The sequence below is a fragment of the Leguminivora glycinivorella genome, chromosome 16, assembly GCF_023078275.1.
Source record: "Leguminivora glycinivorella isolate SPB_JAAS2020 chromosome 16, LegGlyc_1.1, whole genome shotgun sequence".
Taxonomy (NCBI): domain Eukaryota; kingdom Metazoa; phylum Arthropoda; class Insecta; order Lepidoptera; family Tortricidae; genus Leguminivora; species Leguminivora glycinivorella.
In genome coordinates, this window is record NC_062986.1 from 17177046 (window position 1) to 17199060 (window position 22015).

The window sequence follows — 22015 nt, forward strand, 5'->3', positions numbered from 1 at the left end:
TGAAGTCTCTCATCTCACAGAAACTAGTCATAAAAAGTTATAGATAATAAATTGAAATAGATATCATACACGAAAGAAAAAACGACAAGGCCCACTGGTGGCCGAGCCGGGAATCGAACCCGGGTCTTCAGCTTACGCGGCTAATATATATTAGTGTGACTATATAATAGTGTGACTACTTGAAAAAAGAACAAATCAAAAAATGGGTGAATCAACTTTTCTTGCCTGTTATTGCCATGGTTACGGTCCCCTGAGTCACGCTGGTTTTATGCAAGATTATGCTACTGAAATTATGAAAGCATGCATGTAGTCAATATTTGTAGGTTGCAAATTAAGAAAAGGGCTTGTTAACGCCAGAAAAATGCATGTTTGCATAGTTTAAGTAGTATAATTTTGCATAAAACCAGTGTGACTCAGGGGATCGTAACCATGGCAATAACAGGCAAGAAAAAGTTGATTCACCCTTCAATAAAATAATTCGATTTGTTCCCTAGTTGTAAGTTATAGATAATTAATGTTTTTTATGATATTGGCATCTAAAAGGTAGACGTTTGAGAAAACTAAATACCTGCTTCTTTTAAAACCCCATATCATAGCGATATTGATTAAAAATTAATAAATAATAAAAATATACCTACTTATGGTTTGTTCGAATCTTAGAACCTTCAAATATAAAATCAGAACGCTTCACCGCGTTAACCGGGAGACCTATAGTACTATTTGTGGCCCTATTCCGGCTGTCGATGCTCTGATTGAATCAGCTTTAATAACGCACAATTGCGTTATCGTACCCGTTGTGCAACGCCGGAAGGCGCACATTGGCCGGATTATATTCAGATATTGCTGTCCCATGCTACTGAGCGTACTATTTTTGCGACTACTGAATGATAAATGGAATTATCGAGTGTTTAAAACCAGGAGAAACTGGCGAATACGCCCTTAAGTTCAGACTCAACTCACAGTGTTGGGATAATCTAAAACTTTGATCGGATTTTAATCTTCCTCAAAGTTTTTTCAAATCGGCCAAAGCAACAAATTGGAATTTTTTGGTGTTTATGTGATGTTTTGTACAGTGATGTGAGTGAAATGTGAAATGTCTAAAAAAGACATAGACCCCTGCTGCCGAAGACTTTCGATCTTCGCTTGCGTTTGTGCTGTTCTTTCCCTTTTCGTACACACGTATAATGTAGGAAAAACGGATTTTGATAAGGATAAATTAGTGAGTGTTCTAGAAGATGGGTTGGAGAAGAAGATTGAAGCGTATTTGGAGGGCGTTCGTCGCACGAAGAGGGATGCCATGCTGGTAAGAGTATGTATTGTGTGTTTGTTTCTAAAAGGTAAATAGAAATATTCTTATGTTAGTAGCAGTGTAGGAGGAGATATAATACTGATGATGATGACAGAGAAATTTTTAAAAGTTCTTGTACAAAAACGGACATCATCAGGAATTTATGATTACAAAAAACAAACATGTTCAAATTAATTGTTTTAAATAATTTAGATATCTAGAATACCTACGCAAATTATTTTAGACTATAAGTAAATATAACCATTATTTTTGATCCGTTTTAAGCAAAAATAAGTCTTCGATTACCGCGACAGTTACTGAAAGAAACGAGGATATTAATAACCGATGAAGGAAGACAGATAATTAGCGGAAACGGTATTTTTTTTGTCCCAAATATTTTAATTAAGATTAACTGTGTTTTTGCTTATGCTTATTACCTAAAAGTTGCAAAACATTGTAAAACAAATATATGTACTTTAGGAATCAAGAAACTTTCAACAATTTTTAGAACTAGTGACATTTGACATTTTAGACTGTAATCTAGCGGTGAATCACTCGCGGTAGCCCCCATTCAAGTCGACAGTGCCTTAAATACATTTCAGAAACCATCACAAAGCCAAGAAGACAACACAGTGGCGCCCCACGTGGAATTCTTCAACCCCAAGATGCGGGGAGAGTTGGAGGAAAAGGACGCCGAGCAGATGAGGAAAACGGGGGCGAAGGGACCAGCTCCAGGAGGGGACACGTGGGTGTGGCTCACCAGTTATTCCAGGGTGCCAGTAAGTGTTAAACTAAAGGTAACATCTGCTGTAGTAGTACATTTATCCAGAAGTTATTTCTGAACACAGTGGCGCCCCAAAATGTGAGGAAAATTGGAGGAAGGGGAAGACAAGCACATGAGGAAAACGGAGGCCAAGGGTCCAACGCTAGAAGGAGCCACTTAGGGTGGCTCGCCAGCTATTTTAGGGTGCTTAGTATATCTTAAAAACTTTTAAGACGTTTTTGGCTCACTACATGCATTCAGCTATCAGTCTGTCTGTGGTGTCGATATTATCTAATTATCTAAATACCCCCCAACCCAACTTTATTCTAAATACTATCAAAGAGGATAGAGAATTATAGAGAGTTACTGTCATAGTAAAATGTGTAATCATAGTGCATAGACTGCCATCTCTCGATACAAGCTTAAAACTTTGGAACCTCGGTTTTGACAATTTGGCCCATATTGAACAGGCATCTTCTGGGCGAGCTCACTCCATCGTAGGCCACGTCTTTGCCTTTGGCTAGTCTGTGGTCAAGAGTAAGCCCATTTACAATAAAAAAAAAATTGTTAGCTTGATATGTGTTAAAATGTCAAATATTAATAAGCGCCATCTAGCTGAGCGTTCCCCAAAGGTATAACGCCATCTAGGCCACCGTACCTTTTTCTCTAGGGCTTCGAGGAACGTTTTTTTCTCAGACTTTATCCGTCTATACGGAGTTACATTTATGTATTTGATACTATTCTGTAAAGAAGTTCATTATCGACACCAGCACCAAGTCTTAAATAGCTTAAATTAAAATCTAAAATCTAAATTATTTTCTCATTCCAGTACAAAGTCGTCCAAGGATTCTGCAAAGCGACGCAAGACTACTGTCCTCCCGGGGTACAGGGGCCCAAAGGCCCCGTGGGTCTGCCGGGACCTAAAGGGGAGAGGGGCGATCCTGGAGCCCCGGGTACAGCTGGCCATGCGGGGAGCAGAGGGCCCGTGGGGCCTCCGGGGCCTAAAGGCAAGTATTTTCTGTAAAGTACTAACTAGTTGGGAGAGATGCGATCCGGGGACCCCGGGTACAGCTGGCCAAGCGGGGAGAAGACGGCCCGTAGGGCCTCCGGGCCCTAAAGGCAAGTATCTTCTGCAAACTACTAACTAAAGGGGAGAGGGGCGATCCAGGGCCTCGGGCACAGCTGGTCATGCGGGGAGCAGAGGATCCGTGGGTCCTCCAGAGCCTAAAGGCAAGTATCTTCTGCAAACTACTAACTAAAAGGGAGAGAGGTGATCCTGGGGCCCCGGGCACAGCTGGCCACGCGGGGAGCAGAGGACCCGTAGGTCAACCCCCTAAAGGCAAACATCTTCTGTAAACTATTAATTAGTTGGGAAAGCGGCGATCCTGGGGCCCCGGGTACAGCTTGCCTTGCGGGGAGAAGAGGGCCTGTAGGGCCACCGGGGCCTAAAGGCAAGTATCTTCTATAAACTACTAATTAAGTAAGTACACCTTGCAGATATAAATTTATGAAGGAAACTAAGACACATACTAAGTAATAGTACTTATAATAGTATAATACTAGTGCTAGAATAATGTCATCAGTTCGCGAGCTCCAAGACATCTCCGAGGCAATACTCGGGACGAGTGAAGAATGACATTTTCGCACGTATAACGAACGACGTTTTTAACCGACTTCAAAAAAGGAGGAGGTTCTCAATTCGACTGAATGTTTTTTTTTTTTTTTTTTTAAAACACTTCGGTAAATACATAGGTAGTCGTAAAATGCACACAAAGTAAATTTAATTTCAAGCAATTCTATCTTTGAATTTCAGGGGAACGGGGCATGCCAGGGAGTCCCGGTCTAGATGGAAGAGATGGAGTACCAGGGGAACCAGGGCTCGATGGCATGTCGGGGAGAAACGGCGCAGATGGAGCCCCCGGGAGAGACGGCAGAGACGGTATACCCGGCAAGGACGGGAGCCCGGGGAAAAACGGGAAGGATGGAAAAGACGGTGAGTAGCGGGATGTACATCAGGGGAGAAACAGATTTGATGACGAAAGAAAAGATGGCAGGGATAACCTACCGAGCCATACTTTTTTTGCAACTGTCTAATTTCAGGATACATACCTATTTGCCACGCGATTCGTATAATCAGCTAATCCACTAATCAGCATTACCAAGTACAACATAACGTATCACATAAATAAGTATGGCTTCATGACATGTAACAGCCGTATTCGCACAATATAGAGCAAAAATACAAACTGATACATGAGTATTGTATCGATGTAACGTTTGTATTATTTATTCGAATACGTCTATAGGTATGAACTAAACTTTCTTAAAACTGAATTACACATATGAAAGAAAAAGTGACCAAGGCCTCCTGTACCTGAAGCTGAAATTGAACCAGCGTACTCTGCAACCGCGGCAGATGCCTGTATCCTCTCGGCCACCCAGCCGGCGTATCATGCTGCCAATTTTATCACTTATCCACGTGGATAAAGCATCCGTCACGCTTTAGCAAGTATGTCAGTGTGAGAGTGACAGATGTCTTATCCACGTGGATAAGTGATAAAATTGGCAGCATGATACGCCGGCAGGTCACAGTTGCATAGGTGGAAATTATCTCTCATATGAGTAATCAGAAGTAATCTACTATACAAAGACTTGTGGCACCCTCTACTTGCCTCTCTGTCTGTACCTCTTTTCATTAGAAGATAATTTACCTTGTGACCATTAGTTTTGAAAACGTCTCCAATTATTTCTTGAAAAAACTTATCTCAAATTTCAGGCAAACCCGGCGCCATCGGGCCCCAAGGCCTCCGCGGCTTCAAGGGCGACCGAGGCCCCGTAGGCCCCAAAGGCCAGCGCGGGGACAACGGCCGCGACGGGGCCCCGGGGAGGCCAGGGCTCTCCATCTACAAGCAGGGAGATCAGAATCCGGAAAAGGAGCTGCTGATACCGCCTACTTTTGCCCGTAGGAAAATTTTTCACTCTCACAATTGAGGATCTTGATCTCAACTAGCTCCCCATATTTATCCTTTTGTGCTTTATTTCCTGTGTCAGACAACTTCTGGATCTTGACCAAACCTAGCTCCTTCAAATTTTAACTATTGTCATCATCTTTTGGCGACCTGAAGCCAGCTAGGTTTAAGATTCTTCGAGCGACCTCATCTGCAAGACAGCCAGTCGCAAGCTATAACCAAATCGCTTATTGACTGTGGACTTAGTTCTAAGATTCTTCTTCCTAAGACATGTTGTGCCGGCCCCACATTACGTGGGAACACGTAATGTGGGGCCGGCACAACATGTCTTCCTCTTCCATTCTTCTCTATCTTTCGTCATCTCTGTACTCACTTCTAACTTTCTCATATAACCTCTTTCACATGATACATCCATCGTTGTTTGGGTTTAACCCTCGCGCTCCATCCCTCAACATTCATCTCTAACATTCTTTTGCCTAAATGGGATACTAAAACTTCTAAAACGTGGCACTTATCATTCACTACAGAGGACCATACCAGGGTGATCGTCCGGGAAGGCGAAACACTTCGCATCAGCTGTAACCCGTCCGGCAAACCGGAGCCTGGCGTGGAATGGCGCAAGGCTGACGGTTCTGCTATTATACAGGTAACATAACATATTATAACATCTAGCTAGGTATACTTCATAAATATTATACTTGTCGGAGCCGGTAGCTCTACGAAAGCATCAGGGGCCTGGCACCAGCTCCATGGTGGGCGGAAACGGTGGGCATATCACACACACACAAGTGACACAAGTCCAATAAATGTTTATGCAATAAATTATGTAACTGGTAACGAATATTACTAAATCACAACGACAGTTAATTAAGTTCCAAATCACAAAGAAATCACACCAAGTCAATCAAAGCTTTAACATCACTAAGTTATCAGAAACGGAAACGAATCCGTGGGTCAAGTGGTACAAGTCGGTACTTAAAGCGCACACGTAATCTCACGGCACGGTTCTGGGATAGCGCGCGGTCGCGCGTCTATATTCAACCATGTCCCAAATCTTAATGCCCTCTTGGCACCTCAAGGAATGCTTATAATAAACAACTAATTTCATTACGTACCACATCGGACCCACGGCTACGTTCGGCGGTGTTTATAATATCCGCCCCGTCTCAAAGAACAAAGATATCACTGTGACAATTCCGCTAATGCTGTTAATGTAAACATTGGACCAGGAATGTGGGCCACCTTCACGGGCCTCAGCCACTATAGGGTTACAGGTGCCTTGCGCCGACACGGCGATCCTGACTGTCACACGTCCCAGTGTGCCCAATAAAATCGCAGGCTTTCAAAAGAAGTACAATTTTAATCACTCAATCTGCTCGGCTATCCTGCCATCAAGTCACAACTATGACAGAAAGTTAAGTTCCCAAAATCCATGCCACAACTTATAATCAAGTTGTCAATAGTATCAAAACCAATATTCACATAAAACACAGATCAGAAACAGCCCAAAATCGAATTTCACAAATTCGACACAAATCAATTGTCTCAACATCAATTCAGGCCACACGCCAAAACAGATCACAAAGCAACCGTATTCCTCCTGCTTGTCACTACCACCGCGCAGTCTCCGTACCAGCTACACTGGATTAGGAATATGACCTACGGCTACGGCCAGCAACCAAGGCAGTAGATAACGTTGCAAAACACAATGCCAATCATGTGACATCAAAACTCAGAAACTCGGCATCCATGTATATCGACACACCTCGCCGACACGGGCTGATCCTGACTGTTCACTAATTTCATCAACAGATGATCATTAACCATATTTCATGAGAACGTAACAATCTGACATCGTAGCGCCACATCGCACGCACCTAATAAGTGCATATTTTGTTGTTATCAATGCACAAAATCAATTTGTGTCGAAGAATCGAAGAAATCAACAAGAAGTATCAATTTGTATCGAAGGAAATTAATAAGGTATCTTAAATGGACTTTAAAACTTCAAATAGACTTAAGTTGATTTCCTTTGTGATTTCGTAAATGCATTCAATATCAATTCACAGCGTAGATTTCCTCACAATAATTGTGTACCTCACAATAACAATTTTTGTTATACTCACAAATAACTATCTACGCTTCTTCATATTTTTTTTTTACACTGCTACTTAAATAGCCTTCATACTGCTGTTCAAGTGCTATTCATCCACACATTTTTTTATATTTTTTTTTTTTAACTTTAGCATGACTAGGTTATCATAATCACCAAATGTATGCCACGATGATCAGTAGTATTCTTCAATATGCTATAAACAATTCACTGGGATTATTATTTTACAAAAATAACCTTAGTTACTGTATTAAAAGAGCTCAACATCATACCCCACTTTCTCCTGATTGCTGTGTTGAATAGAATTCTTAATTTTGAGCATTATGCGCTCAAGCATACTATGCCAGTGCTATATTATACCATATATACGGGGAAAATTTGTCTTCGTGACTCAATTTAAGTTTATTTGCTAGCCATCGGCCATAAACTAATATTGTGATAGTAAAGCTTCTACAGTCTCACATGACCAATATTCAAGTAATACCTAAGTAATAGGTAATAACATTCTTTTTTTTTTTTATTGTCATTTTGTGCATCATTGGTTAATTCGCATATGACGACGAAACATATCCGGAGTAAATCTTCTTCTTCAATTTCAATTTAAATATACCTACTGCTTCCAATTAATAATACATTATCATGGTTTATTCAGGAAACGGCAAAAACTTATTATGTCCAAGAATCATGTTTAGGTACTTTATTACTTCACTTACTTTATCAAACAAAAAAATGAACTGAAATGAAATGGTCAACACTGTCAACAGTGTATCTAATTCATTTTTGATGAGAAACATAAGATTTCGAAGTATATTTAGAAGATATGTACTGTACAAGTACAGTACTGTAACATTTTTTTTTTTTTTAGATTATGAGTGTTCAATTGAGGGTTTTCTAATTAATTGTTAAAAATCTCTGGCTCTTGTATTTTACTTCAACAGAAATACTAACAGGACCCATTCGTGTACCGTTTCTATAAGCAATAACATAAGTGCTCGATTATACTTGTACAGAAGCCTCATCAGCTATGAACTCTAGATGTTAGCTTTACAACAACAACAACATTTGTAACTCATGATAGTCGTGATGTAAAATATCGGCATTGTAAGAAAAGCTGTAAACAACTGGCTTTTCTTCTTTCATCATATTTTCTTCCTGTGGTTGTAAAACGACGTATTTTGTTGCTTTTACACTATTACTGATCCAACCAGTACAGTATCAATAATCTCCAGCAGCATAAATTTCTAAAGGACAAGGGCTTGCTAAACCCAACAGACGTTATTTGACGACGCCATTAAAATAAATAGCTCTTTGTTCGTTAACAGATAGGTACATTATAATTTTGTCATTTTTTTTTCTCAACTCTCCAGAAACGCATCACTGTACCTTAATATTGTTGTTTCAAGTTTATTGTCTTCTTTAACAGAACTGACAGTGAAATCAAAAGCTTAAAGACTTGCAATAACTTTTAGGTAAACCAGCACATGCTATTAGTTTCGTAAACCTTGTTTAAAGTTACTAAACTTTAAATTATTTATTTAGCAATTAAATAGGCCACAAGGGGCACTTTACAACGTCATACGTCAAAACTGATCACGTCTATAGATAATTCATCAAACATCAACCAGTTCATTCAAATTAGGTCTCATTTCACCAAAAATTGTTTCACTTTTCCCAACATATAATTTGTTCAACCAATCTGGCCTACCAGTTATTAAGGCAATAAACCAATCCAACGGATATCTTAAAAACGACGCAGTAACCCAACAAAATGATTAAAGATGCATTGACAAACTATTCATTCTCAAAATCATATTCAGTTTTAATCAAAATTCAAATGCGTATACCTACTACGCTAACGCTTTGCATTCTCTGCTCAATGGTTGTACCTATTTACTCGCAATATACCCAAGATTGCCACTTTTTTTTTTAATGTTACTTGAGGTTATCACGCTTGCCATCACACTACAGGCTGGCCGACTCGGTTGCCATCTCATACAGACTGGACAACTCTGTCGCCACCTGAGCCGAGACTAGCCAAGCGACTCACATATACGACTCACCAACCGGAGTCAAACACAACACAACCAAATATGGCAACACATCAACGACACCACAAATGCCAATGCCAACACATATCTGACATATCATAAAGAATGCAAGCCTTCTATTTTATGTGGACTATACAATGTCCCTTTCTCTAAAAATTATCGAAACAAAGTTTGTCATTGTCTCCTTAATAAATGAAATAGTTCTTAAATCAAACCTCAGTTGATCCTGTTTCATGATTTTAATAATTGCCACATCTTTATAAATCAAAAGATAAGAATCCATTTCTTTTCATTGAGCATTTAGCAAATTGCATGATTGCATCTATCGATGATTCATGAATATCTTGATACTACTTAATATTTTTTTTTTATGACAATTTTATCAAAGAAGTTCAATTAAATTTGTCACGTTACTTGACGACCCGATAATCAAATCAAACAAATTCTCATCACGACAGCACAGTGGGTGCTTCACTGAACATCAGGTACTATCATGTGGCATTGTCTTTTCCACCGAGATGTAGATAGCACATTAGACTGCATCATTTTCGCTGTTAATTTATAACCATACAAAAGCTTGATACCTTTAATCAAGTATTCAACGAAAGCAATTATGATTTGGCTCAAGATTTCGCTATCCAGATTACTTGACAAAAAAAAACACATTCATAATTTTAGAACAAAACGGGAATCGTGTTAGTCTAAATCAATATAAAAAACACATTTTCTTAATAGTGGTTTCTCACCGGCTAGGCTCTTCTAATTACAACACTAAACAATGTGTAGTGCAGATACAGTAAACTTTAATTACCTCTTAAAGTAATTAATACTCAGCATCTCTCTCAGAAATCTTAGAAGAAAAGAAACTTCTCAAAATCAGGTCAACAAAATATCGTTGAAACCATTTAAATGACATGGTCAAGGTTCTGATAAAACATACATTAATCTCTATGGTATCTAAAACAAAATAACAAATGAATAGTCCGTTCATGTAATAAAATCATGTAATAACCAATCTCAGTCATAAAACATTATTCCGTAGGTTCGTCGCATAATGTAATCGACATCAAATCATCGATGCTATATCGACTTTCTGTTAACACAAGAGTTAACACTTCATATCATATTATCAAAAATATTGAAACTCAACAAAACAACACACAGAAGTGTATAAAGGCTTAATGTCTATTACTTATCTTGTGATCCCAATATATAAACGATTGCTGTGCAGTCTGGATAAATTCGTACTGCACCACAGTGTCCGCAGTCAAAGTTGCTGCACTCTGCACCCATCGCGCGACTAAATATCGCAGCACTTATTCCGCTTCCGGGAAGTAATCAAACCAATTGCAGGTGTAATATTTCCAACATATAACATTTCAACAGGTTTTTTTTTATTTTTTTATTTTTTTTATTTTAGGAAATTCCCATCTTAATAGGTTGCATATTCCATACGGTAGATCCTCAAATCACGAACAAAACAACCTCCAATCGATTTCCAATCAAATTCCAATACATTGTTGATTTCGGAATTTCCACAGCTTTCCCGAATTTTCCTCTTTTACGATCCCACTTCTGATGTCGGAGCCGGTAGCTCTACGAAAGCATCAGGGGCCTGGCACCAGCTCCATGGTGGGCGGAAACGGTGGGCATATCACACACACACAAGTGACACAAGTCCAATAAATGTTTATGCAATAAATTATGTAACTGGTAACGAATATTACTAAATCACAACGACAGTTAATTAAGTTCCAAATCACAAAGAAATCACACCAAGTCAATCAAAGCTTTAACATCACTAAGTTATCAGAAACGGAAACGAATCCGTGGGTCAAGTGGTACAAGTCGGTACTTAAAGCGCACACGTAATCTCACGGCACGGTTCTGGGATAGCGCGCGGTCGCGCGTCTATATTCAACCATGTCCCAAATCTTAATGCCCTCTTGGCACCTCAAGGAATGCTTATAATAAACAACTAATTTCATTACGTACCACATCGGACCCACGGCTACGTTCGGCGGTGTTTATAATATCCGCCCCGTCTCAAAGAACAAAGATATCACTGTGACAATTCCGCTAATGCTGTTAATGTAAACATTGGACCAGGAATGTGGGCCACCTTCACGGGCCTCAGCCACTATAGGGTTACAGGTGCCTTGCGCCGACATACTTATCTATAAAAACATAACAACCTAGTAGTTGATTTCAACTAGTGGAGGATCCTAATGCCATCGGCGAAAACAAGGCAGTTAAACTTTGCTGGCTCGACAGTGTGGAGAAAATAGAGAGGATCGTGAGGCCAAGAGAGTTTATCTGAGTCAACCAACTGGGGACTTTCGGTTAAAAGATCTGGTTAGGCCACATCGATGAGGTTCAGAAATACTTCTGCAAACATCAAGCGGCTAAAAGTAATGTTATCAAAACGTTGAACTTTGGACCCCCATTTCACCACCTTAGGAGCGAAATTTTGAAAATCCTTTCTTAGTGCTCCTCTCCATCATATAAGGAACCTACGTGCCAAATTTGAAATCTCTAGGACCGTCGGTTTTGGCTGTGCGTTGATATGTCAGTCAGTGAGTCAGTCAGACAGTTTCTTCTCTAAAACTCTAACAAGATCTTTCCTTCCAGGGTTCTTGGCGAGATGCATCCGTGAGCGGCCCGCAGTTGAGCATACCGCACGTGTCCCGCTGGCACACGGGTCGTTACGTCTGCCTTGCCAACAACGGGCTGCTGCCATCTGCCAACCAGACTACTGACGTGGAAGTATATTGTAAGTCTGGCTAATTAGGCAACGGGTTACTGTTTACCAAACAACTGATTTGGAAGTATACTGTAAATACTTTCTGTAGTACTTAACTTAAGAGACCCTGAAGGAGTTTGCAATTAATTAGACCTCGCTTCTCACTAGCCCAGCTGATAATCTTTGACTCGTTTATACATAATAAGGTTAACTGGAAGAGATCCCTTAAAGGGATAAATTCGCCTTTGTACTAGTGATAAGCTCTTTTTCTTGTGTGTTGTATGATTTTCTGGTACAATAAAGTGTTTTACTACTACCTACATAATTATAAGAGATTCAAGAGAACAAATACTACTTAATTTGTTTTAAGCACCGTTGTTACATGAATATGTATTATGTTATGTTTTTTCCAGTTAGTTCTTTCATCCGTGTCTATAACAACATTGCCTATGTGTTCAACAAAACGGCAAAGATACAGTGTGAGGTGAGTAAACCAAAATGTTTTGCTATAAATTATCAAGGTTACGTACATGTCCAAATATTTTAATTTATTCTATTAATCCTGAATGAACTAACGACGTCTCTGCTTAGCTCGAGCAAAGCTCTTTAAGCAATTACCCTCCGTCCAAATTCCAATCGTCCGTAGTTCCGTGGCTTCCGCTGCAACGGTCCTAATTGATTTCCTGGAGTGAACAGATCAACAGTAAAAGGACTCGAGAAAAGGAAATTACAACTGTGTTACTATCGTTTACTCATTTAATGCCATTTACAATTTATTAACGTATGATTTTTACAAAACCTTAGCAAAAACCTCAAACTAAAAAAAATGTGTAAAAAAATACATCAAAGTTTTCGTGAAGTTTAAAATTACTGTCCTATATTTTTGTTAAATATAATCTTAAGTATTCCGTTAGTCTATAAAATATATTTTTTGCTCTGTCTTTCAATGTTGCACTCGATAAAAGTACTCAAACGTTTTCCAGGTCCAAGCCTGGCCTGAACCCGTGCTAGCCTGGGAGACAGACACAGGCACCATCGAAGGCTCCCGATACCGCACCGAAGTTGTCCCCACACGAGAACCCTGGCGGTGGATCATGAAACTAGAAATACATGGAGTCAAGGAGTATGATCTCAAGCAGTACAGCTGTGTTGCCAAGAATGAGGTGAAGAATCAAACTGCTGATGGAATTAGGGGCAATATACAGTTGTTGTGTGAGTAAAAGTTACTTATTATCAATTATTGTTATGTTCTTTGGCTCAGTCTTATTTTCCTTTCCTCATACAGTGTAGTCGAAGTACCTACCTTGCAGTTTCGGCATTAACTTTTTAGACCATCGGCCTTTTAGACACAACTAAATACTTGTTCTATACCTGGAATTGTTGTTCGCTGGCGGGAGGAAATTATTCTTAAACCATTTACTTAGATTCCAAAGCGTAAGCAGGAACGCCCTGTTGAAAAATCTTCAGACAAAATGACTATATACAAGCAGTTAGACAAACGCAAGGAGACAAAGTAGGTAATAACAAAGGTGACAGTAATAGATACTCCATGTGGGTAAGATCCAAGCTTATACATGCACTTTACGATATAGCATTTATGAAATATACCTTTTTAGATCCAAACCGCAACATGACGATGCCGCCACAGGAGCACCCCCTAGAATTCGGTGACCCCCCGCCTCCCCCCACGTCTCTGGACGACATCTGTCCCGTCAACCAGGGTCACGACTGCCCCACCTGTCCCCGGTGTGACCGGAGCAAGATCTTCATCTCGCCTCTCATCTCCAATATGACGAATAGGCCTAGGAGGAATAATAGTAAGTTTTGCCAGTTGAAAGATTTTACCAGAATTTTCTAAGTAGGTATGTAGTTGCCAGTTGGGCTGACAAATATGTGTCCGTTATTTTACTACAAAGCAACAAGGGGACTTAAGTACTTAATATGAAATCTGTATAACCATGTATCTGCAATGTCCTCTAGTCACGAAACAGTTCGGCGTATTCATGAAGACATTTTAAAATTTCTATTTTTGCAGATTGTCAACTGTATGCGATTGGAAAACCGGTTTACCATCGATTTAAAGACGAAATGTTTGGAGCCTGGCTTCGCGACTCAAATTCTTCAGAAGCTCAGGTAACTATCACAAGGTATTTTGACATAAATGGATTCTCATTGGTTGTCACTGAATGAATGTCAAAGTCCCCAGTTCCAGCACTCTTATTCTAAATAGCTAGCTAACTGTATTTCTTAACAACTCTTTTATAAACGATAGGAAATAGAATACGTATGAACCAAGTTTACTTCATCCATAAGCCCCACATTTTAACAAAAGTCGTTCTATTATTTCAGAAAGAAAAACTTTGGACAACGCAAGAGAACGACGTAGAACGTTTAAGAGAATACTGGAGCAAGACCCGGTTCAAGAACGACCAAGTTGATCAGCCACATAAACTTCAGAGGCCATTTTTCGTAAGATATTTAACACATTGCACAAGATTTGAAACTTCTTTACAACATATTTTAATAGTTATTGCCAGCGGTTTTTTGTCATAATCTTTTCTCGGATTGATAGTTCTTAAGAGCGCTTTCAAAAAATCTGCTTGCTCGCATTTCGACGCGGCGGCGCTGGCGTGCGCCTGTGTGCAGACGCACACTATAACCAGAAGCATAACGATTGTAGCCTGCGGTACAGACATAGCGTGCGATCCTCTTCGAACCAACCTTACGTGCGGCTAGAGCGAAAGGGATAGCATTCATGGTCGGTACCGCCACGCCGTCAGTAGCGTTGCGGACTAACCATTATTGATACTTGCGTAAAAACACCACCATATATATTACATATTTGCATACATGATTTCGTGCATAAATACTTGACCTTTTAGTTTAATTATTAAACTTATCACAGTTTTTTTTATTAAAACGTGTGTAGCCTTGGAAGAAATAAATTAAAAAACTTTTATAATATAATAAATTGTGTATATAATATTGTCTTCTGTCACCGCGATAGTTACTCATGAAATAAATTTATGGAATCTGATTATATCACGTATAATGAATATAATCCGTTTTCTTAGTTTTATTTCATTTTGTATATGATATGTTTTCTAGGTTCTTCTCGGTGAAGGAAAACATCGTGAGGAAACCGGACTTATTCCAATAAGGTCTAGTTTACCCTTTGGGTTGAAAGGTCAGATGGCAGTCGCTTTCGTAAAAACTAGTGCCTACGCCAAATCTTGGGATTAGTTGTCAAAGTGGACCGCAGGCTCCCATGAGCCGTGGCAAATGCCGGGATAACGCAAGGAAGATGATGATGTTTTCTAGGTACATATATATAATGGAACTAAGATCGGTTTTCTTTAATTTTAAGTAGTTTTTTTTTATATTTAAAATGTGTTTTTAGGGTTTCGTAGTCAACTAGGAACCCTTATAGTTTCGCCATGTCTGTCTGTCTGTCCCTCCGTCCGTCCGTCCGTCCGCGGATAATCTCAGTGACCGTTAGAACTAGAGAGCTGAAATTTGGTACCAATATGTATATCAGTCACGCCGACAAAGTGCAAAAATAAAAAGTGGAAAAAATGTTTTATTAGGGTACCCCCCTACACGTAAAGTAGGGAGTGATTTTTTTTTTCATTTCAACCCTAACGTATGATTTATTGTTGGATAGGTATTTAAAAATGAATTACTGAAATCGTTTTTTGATAATATTAATATTTTCGGGAATAATCGCTCCTAAAGGAAAAAAAAGTGTGCCCCCCCCCCCCCCCCTCTAACTTTTTAACCATATATTTAAAAAATATTTAAAAATCACAAAAGTAGAACTTTATAAACTTTCTAGGAAAACTGTTTTGAACTTGATAGGTTCTGTAGTTTTTGAAAAATATGGAAAACTACGGAAGAGCCGAGCGGCTATTTACCAACGCGGCTTTAAAAACCGGCCGAGAGCGTGTCGGGCCACGCTCAGTGTAGGCACTGAGCGTGACCCGACACGCTCTCGGCCGGTTTTTAAATATTATGTTGTTTTAATTGCATGGAGCACAGGAAGGTCCAGATATAGGTATTAGTTTTTTGTAAGGAAATACAACTCTACGCTACACCTACCTGCTTTAGTTGACTGTTGACACACTGAGACAGTGGATGCGCCAGAGTATAAAAGAGTGATTACCATCTCTTGTCAAAGATCTTGTTGAGACGAATCAAACGAACCCAAACACGAAGTGGTTTCAAGACCTGGTCGTGGAATACTCTTGACTACCTTCCAGCTTCATCATCAGATCCTGGGTACCATCTCTTGTCAAAGATCTTGTTGAGACGAACCAAACGAGCCCAAACACGAAATGGTTTCAAGACCTGGTTGATGAGAACTCATGACTACCTTCCGGCTTCATCATCAGATCCTGGGTACCATCACCTCTTGTCAAAGATCATGTTGAGACGAACCAAACGAGCCCAAACACGGAGTGGTTTCAAGACCTGGTTGATGAATTCCCTTGACTACCTTCCAGCTTCATCATCAGATCCTGGGTACCATCTCTTGTCAAAGATCTTGTTGAGACGAACCAAACGAGCCCAAACACGAAATGGTTTCAAGACCTGGTTGATGAGAACTCATGACTACCTTCCGGCTTCATCATCAGATCCTGGGTACCATCACCTCTTGTCAAAGATCTTGTTGAGGTGAATCAAACGAGCCCAAACACGAAATGGTTTCAAGACCTGGTTGATGAGAACTCATGACTACCATCTGACTTCATCATCAGATCCTGAGCACCATCTATTGTCAAAGATTTTGTTGAGACGAGTCAGTAACCTAAAATGATATTCAATAATAAATAATACTTACTAAAAATATTAGTCAAGTTAATTAGTTAGTTACCAAAGTCGTCAACCCAAGGATCAAAGTTTTCGGTCGCAGTATACATGCAACAGTACAGCCAAACACGCACACAAGTGCGGTTTTGGACACGGCGGGTGCCGCACACAATGACAAAATAACTTCGCGATCGTCGAGCCGCGTGCGGAGCGGACTAACATACGTCCTGCCTCTACAAGCTCTGCCGCGGTACTGACATCGCAAGCGCGCGTAACCGGTAATAAGGAGGCATTTTAAAAAAATCGTCAAAAATATTAAATTGCAATTAATAGAAAACTTTTGCATAAAATCTGTTTGAGTAAGCGTTGCAGATTATTTTTATATTAAAACTACTTCAAAAACACGTAAGTTTTCGAAGAAATTGACACTTATTCTGAGGTGATTTCTGAAACAAATTGGATTCATCATATCCTCATTTACTCTATTCTAAAGCCTTATAACAAAGAAGTAGTCTCAGAAGATTGTAGTACAGGATATACATAATACAAATTTACCACTTGAAGCATTCAAAACTATCCAAATTTTACAAATTAGACGGACTAAGTCAGCACTTTTCGCGGGTTTTCCTAAACATGCACCAGAAAAAAAATCATAATTAATTAAGTGAGTTAGTTTTTAAAAATCCAGTCTCACAACATGTAAGTTAAGAAGATGTCCTAATCGAATCCTGAACTTAATAAGTCTTTTAGATGACGGAAAGTGTAGCATTTTGCCGACTAAAACTATCAATTTTACATTATTACGACGTTTTCGTTGAATGCCCTCTTAATCCTAGTGATGTGCAAGTTCTAAAAAAATGTTAAATTTCTTGAAATATTCACGAAACTTTCACAAAAAACAGAGGGAATTTAAATTTATGAAATGGAAAGTTTCCACCCATACAATTGTCCATACAAAGTATGGAAAGTTTCCGAAGTTTTCCTATGTGAAAATTTCAGAAAAATTGAAACTTTCCGTCGACACGTCAGTAATTAATCCTATAACCAATCTTTTGTCTTGTCTGTGATAAAAACATTAAGCTGATAATTTTCTTGGTGATTTACCCAATCATCTTATTGAGTTCAGTTACTGTAGTAATATATTTGTGTGTTTCTAATTCCTCAAGATTTTTTATATCTCTCCAGGGCAATGGTCACATCGTGTACGGTGGTTCGTTTTTCTACCAAGCCAACGACTCTGGAAAACCAGGCGACATCATGCGCTACGATTTGACACAGAGCCGCATCAAGATTGTGCAGCTGCCGCATCGTGGCGGGCGACTGTATACTTCACAGCATAATCAGGTCAAATTCATTGTCATTCTTCTTCACACACACACACACACACACAAACTAGTTTAGGTTAATTAGTTTAGGTTTAGTGAACTACTAGGGTCCGACTGAAAACCAGCGTTGCAGTAAAAATTACTGCAACATTATGCTGAGTCGCGGCCCTTTTTAATATCCATGTTTGACCTAATTATTTTAATTTTAACATTGTAACATTGTGATATTAAATAAAGCCATTCTATGTCTATGTCTATGTCTTCTTATCGTTATCGTTATGTGCAAAAGCTAGTATCCTATAAAAAACTGGCAAGGCCGCCATCTTTGATTTTCGCCTTAGAAATCCTTCCTACAACCGATATCGGATCGGATAATGTGAAAACTTAGTCATTGTCAGTTTCAATTTAAGGATCATCATTTATCGTTATTATTGCTATATTGTTACAATTTGCATAAGGAACTTAATTATCATACTCTTTACTACTATCATCATTCAAAATAACTCTATCGTCATCGTCTCCATTCATCATCATCAGAATTTAAAACGCACACAATTTAATACAGCTATCAGTTTGTGAGAATCATCAATATCATCATAATTGTTATCGTTATTGATATCTTCATCGCCACTAAATTATGTTGAACATCAATGTCATCTTAATGATTGACATACTAAGTAATGTAGATGTAGAGATGATGATGTGTCTAAGTGATGTGTCCTTTATAACACAGTTATCAGGGACCCTTCAGATGATCTGTTTACTGTTTTATTATAACTGATGTATTTATTACAGGTTGATTTCAGTGCTGATGATAATGGACTCTGGGCAATTTACTCCTTAGAAGGTTCTAACAATACTGCCGTTGCTAAGGTGAGTCTACCTACTCCTTTATTTTCTAGAACTTTAAGTCATCATCATCATCATATCAGCCGAAAGACGTCCACTGCTGGACATAGGCCTCTCCCAAAGATTATTGCCACAATGACCTGTCCTGCGCCACCCGCATCCAGCTGACTCCTGCGACCTTCACCAGGTCATTAGGTTAGGTCTTAAGTAGGTACAGTTAGCTGCAGAGAAAAGTAGACCCCCCTGCATACAAACTCAACGTATCTCAATGTATGCTTTTTTTAAATGTGTTTTTGTACAATAAAGAGTTACTACTACTACTACTACTACAAATTTGTATGCAAGGGGGTCTACTTTACTCCGCAGCTGACTGTACAATAAGAAAAAAAATCAATGATTATTTTTATGTTTACAGCTAAGTTTTGACCCCAACAAGGATGACTTGAACATAGACTACATTTGGAACATTTCTTTGAATCATAAACAAGTAAGTGAAAAATAAATTTTAATTCAAACAACACTAGAATAAATAGTATATGCAAGATATTTAAGGCACAGTGAATTTATCAAAGTAAGTTAAAATGAAGCTAAGATCAAATTAAAATCGTAAAAAATACTGTCTCGGATGAGACGTGAACTCAAGGCATCTGAATAGCTAGGCCAGCGCTCTGCCATGTGAGCCACCAAAAACCCATCATAGACTGCGTTAATTTTTTTAAGCCAGTTTGTGTTTTTTTTCACCATGCTTAGTAGAATAAATATTTTCAGGTTGGCGAGATGTTTATAGTATGTGGAGTGCTCTATGCCCTCGACTCTGCAACAGAACGGGAGAGCAAGGTCAGCGTGGCCGTAGATCTCTACCAAAACAAGCAACTAGAGGTGTCTCTACCGTTCACTAATCCTTTCCGGAAGACCACGCAACTAGGATATGATCATACACATAAGGTAATTTTCACGAACAAAATACAGAATCGGCTGGGGTAGTGCCATTTTCGAACAATGCTTCAGATGTGAGAAGGATGTCACTGCTATTTATCACCGGATTGTATCAAAAGTGACCTTTCAGAGGCTGACGTATCCTATCCATATCGTTATGTAGATTTAATATTTGACTTATATTCAAGTTTGAATCAGATCGACAGAATAGGAGTAGACTAGACTTGCCATCAGTCATGAGATGGCGGATTTAGGAGTACGTAAAGCTTTCTTGTAACCAAATTTAACTTATCATAAGTATCTTAATGAGTGTTATCTATAAACTTAACAACAACATACAATCACGCCTGTATCCCATAAAGGGGTAGGCAGAACACGTGAAACTACTAAAGCTTCAGTGCCACTCTTGGCAAATAAGGGGTTGAAAACGAAACTGTGACTTTGCAGTGACAGGTTACCAGCCTCTCGCCTACGCCACAATTTAACCCATATCCCATAAACGCCTTCTACGACACCCACGGGAAGAAAGGTTGAGTGTTATCTATGTATCTAAATTATTAAATGTATATTGTTCCAGGAACTGTATTCTTGGGATCGCGGCAACCAGCTCACATACCCAGTCAGAGAACGAGATGTAGGGCAATGAAAACTAGGAAAATAAACGTTTTGTTTCTGCATTATGGTTTTATACTTTGCTTACAAGAATGCTGTTAATAATTAAACATTGGTTTTATTTCAAAATAAGTGGAATACGAACCACTTATTTTTAATAAGCGAAAATGGCATTAAGGCGTCACATTCTTAAATAGGCGTAAGTGCCTCTTGATTGATTTTTTTTCAGTACAGGTGGCGCTTTTTACGCACTAGTGCGAGAAGTGGTTCATTACATGTCAGGTCGAAACAGCGAAGAAAAAAGCAGCTCATTTTCGAGTCTCACGCGTTCAAATTCAGAAAATTGTCACTGAAAATATTAAGCAAGTCACCGTTTTCAACCGGTATTTGAGTGACAAAATCCCGTATGCGAGATTCAAAAATCGCCCTCCAGGTCCCTTTTTCCGCACTTGTATCGTACCTAATGTAATTACTATTTTTAAAGCATTTCAAAATTCGTTCCTAATACAGAACTAGCACATTCAAATCCTGGATCCTTTATGCCTAATGATTATCTAGTATCTATAGTTCTTGAAAAATTATGGCTCGTTGCTTACGAGTACCTACTGTACCAATATTATGAGTGAGTTGGCGTCATATTCCTGTACAAACTGAATATCCATGCATAGTTACCTTGGTCCAATTATGTAAAGTATGCCCTCTAGCGTTAAACTTTGGTACTATCAACTCGCGTCACCACGCGTTCAACAGAATGTTGCTTAACGGACAAACCCATTTCCCTCATTGAAAATCTAGATGGCGCTGGACGTCATGCTCCACGGCAGCGCCACCTTAGCTTTGATGAACATAAACATATGGGAAAATATCTATATAAAGTCTATAAAATTCTAGACTAGTTAAAAAAATATCTATGTTTCTAGTTTCGTCGTGAGCTCTTATACATTGTGGCGCTGCTGTAGAGCATACTCCACAGCAGCGCCACCATAAAATATCAATTACTGCATATGGTACAGGCACGTATATGGCTTCAAATAATTCTATAACAATTATATATATTGACCTAGCTTACAAAATCCCTACTTTTATTTTGCAAGTAGGAAAGTACGATGCCACAAATCTTTTAAAACAAATAATTATCGCAGCGCCTTAATAAAAAATAAAGGCAAATACACTAACAATTTTGCCGAGATTTTCAATAAGGCGCTGCGATAATTATTTCTTACAAAAGGTTTGTGGCATCGTATTTTCCTAAATGGTAAATAAAAGTAGGGATTTCGTAAGCAAGGTCAATATAGAATTGTTATAGAATTATTTGAAGCCATATACGTGCCTGTACCATATGCAGTAATTGATATTTTATGGTGGCGCTGCTGTGGAGTATGCTCTACAGCAGCGCCACAATGTATAAGAGCTCACGACAAAACTAGATACATAGAATTTTTTTTAACTAGTCTAGAATTTTATAGACTTTATATAGATATTTTTCCATATGTTTATGTTCATCAAAGCTAAGGTGGCGCTGCCGTGGAGCATGACGTGGCGCTGGTTGTTCCAAAAGTC

General features: G+C 39.0%; 1 protein-coding gene across 2 annotated transcripts; it reads left to right on the forward strand.

Annotated features, from left to right (window-relative positions):
• The first annotated feature begins 818 nt into the window (after positions 1 to 818).
• On the forward strand, positions 819 to 20565 carry LOC125234986. Of its 2 annotated transcripts, none has more exons than XM_048141421.1 (17): positions 819 to 1309; positions 1891 to 2067; positions 2881 to 3058; positions 3865 to 4044; positions 4828 to 5013; positions 5548 to 5666; positions 11813 to 11954; positions 12338 to 12408; positions 12908 to 13136; positions 13541 to 13741; positions 13960 to 14057; positions 14274 to 14393; positions 17919 to 18077; positions 18854 to 18931; positions 19323 to 19394; positions 19676 to 19852; positions 20421 to 20565. In XM_048141421.1, the coding sequence occupies exons 1-17, from the start codon at positions 1094 to 1096 to the stop codon at positions 20487 to 20489; spliced, it is 2472 nt and encodes an 823-aa protein (XP_047997378.1). In that variant the 5' UTR covers positions 819 to 1093; the 3' UTR covers positions 20490 to 20565. The 2 variants fall into 2 exon arrangements, with proteins under 2 accessions (XP_047997378.1, XP_047997379.1); XM_048141422.1 differs by having other exon boundaries at positions 819 to 1303.
• Positions 20566 to 22015: the final 1450 nt, after the last annotated feature.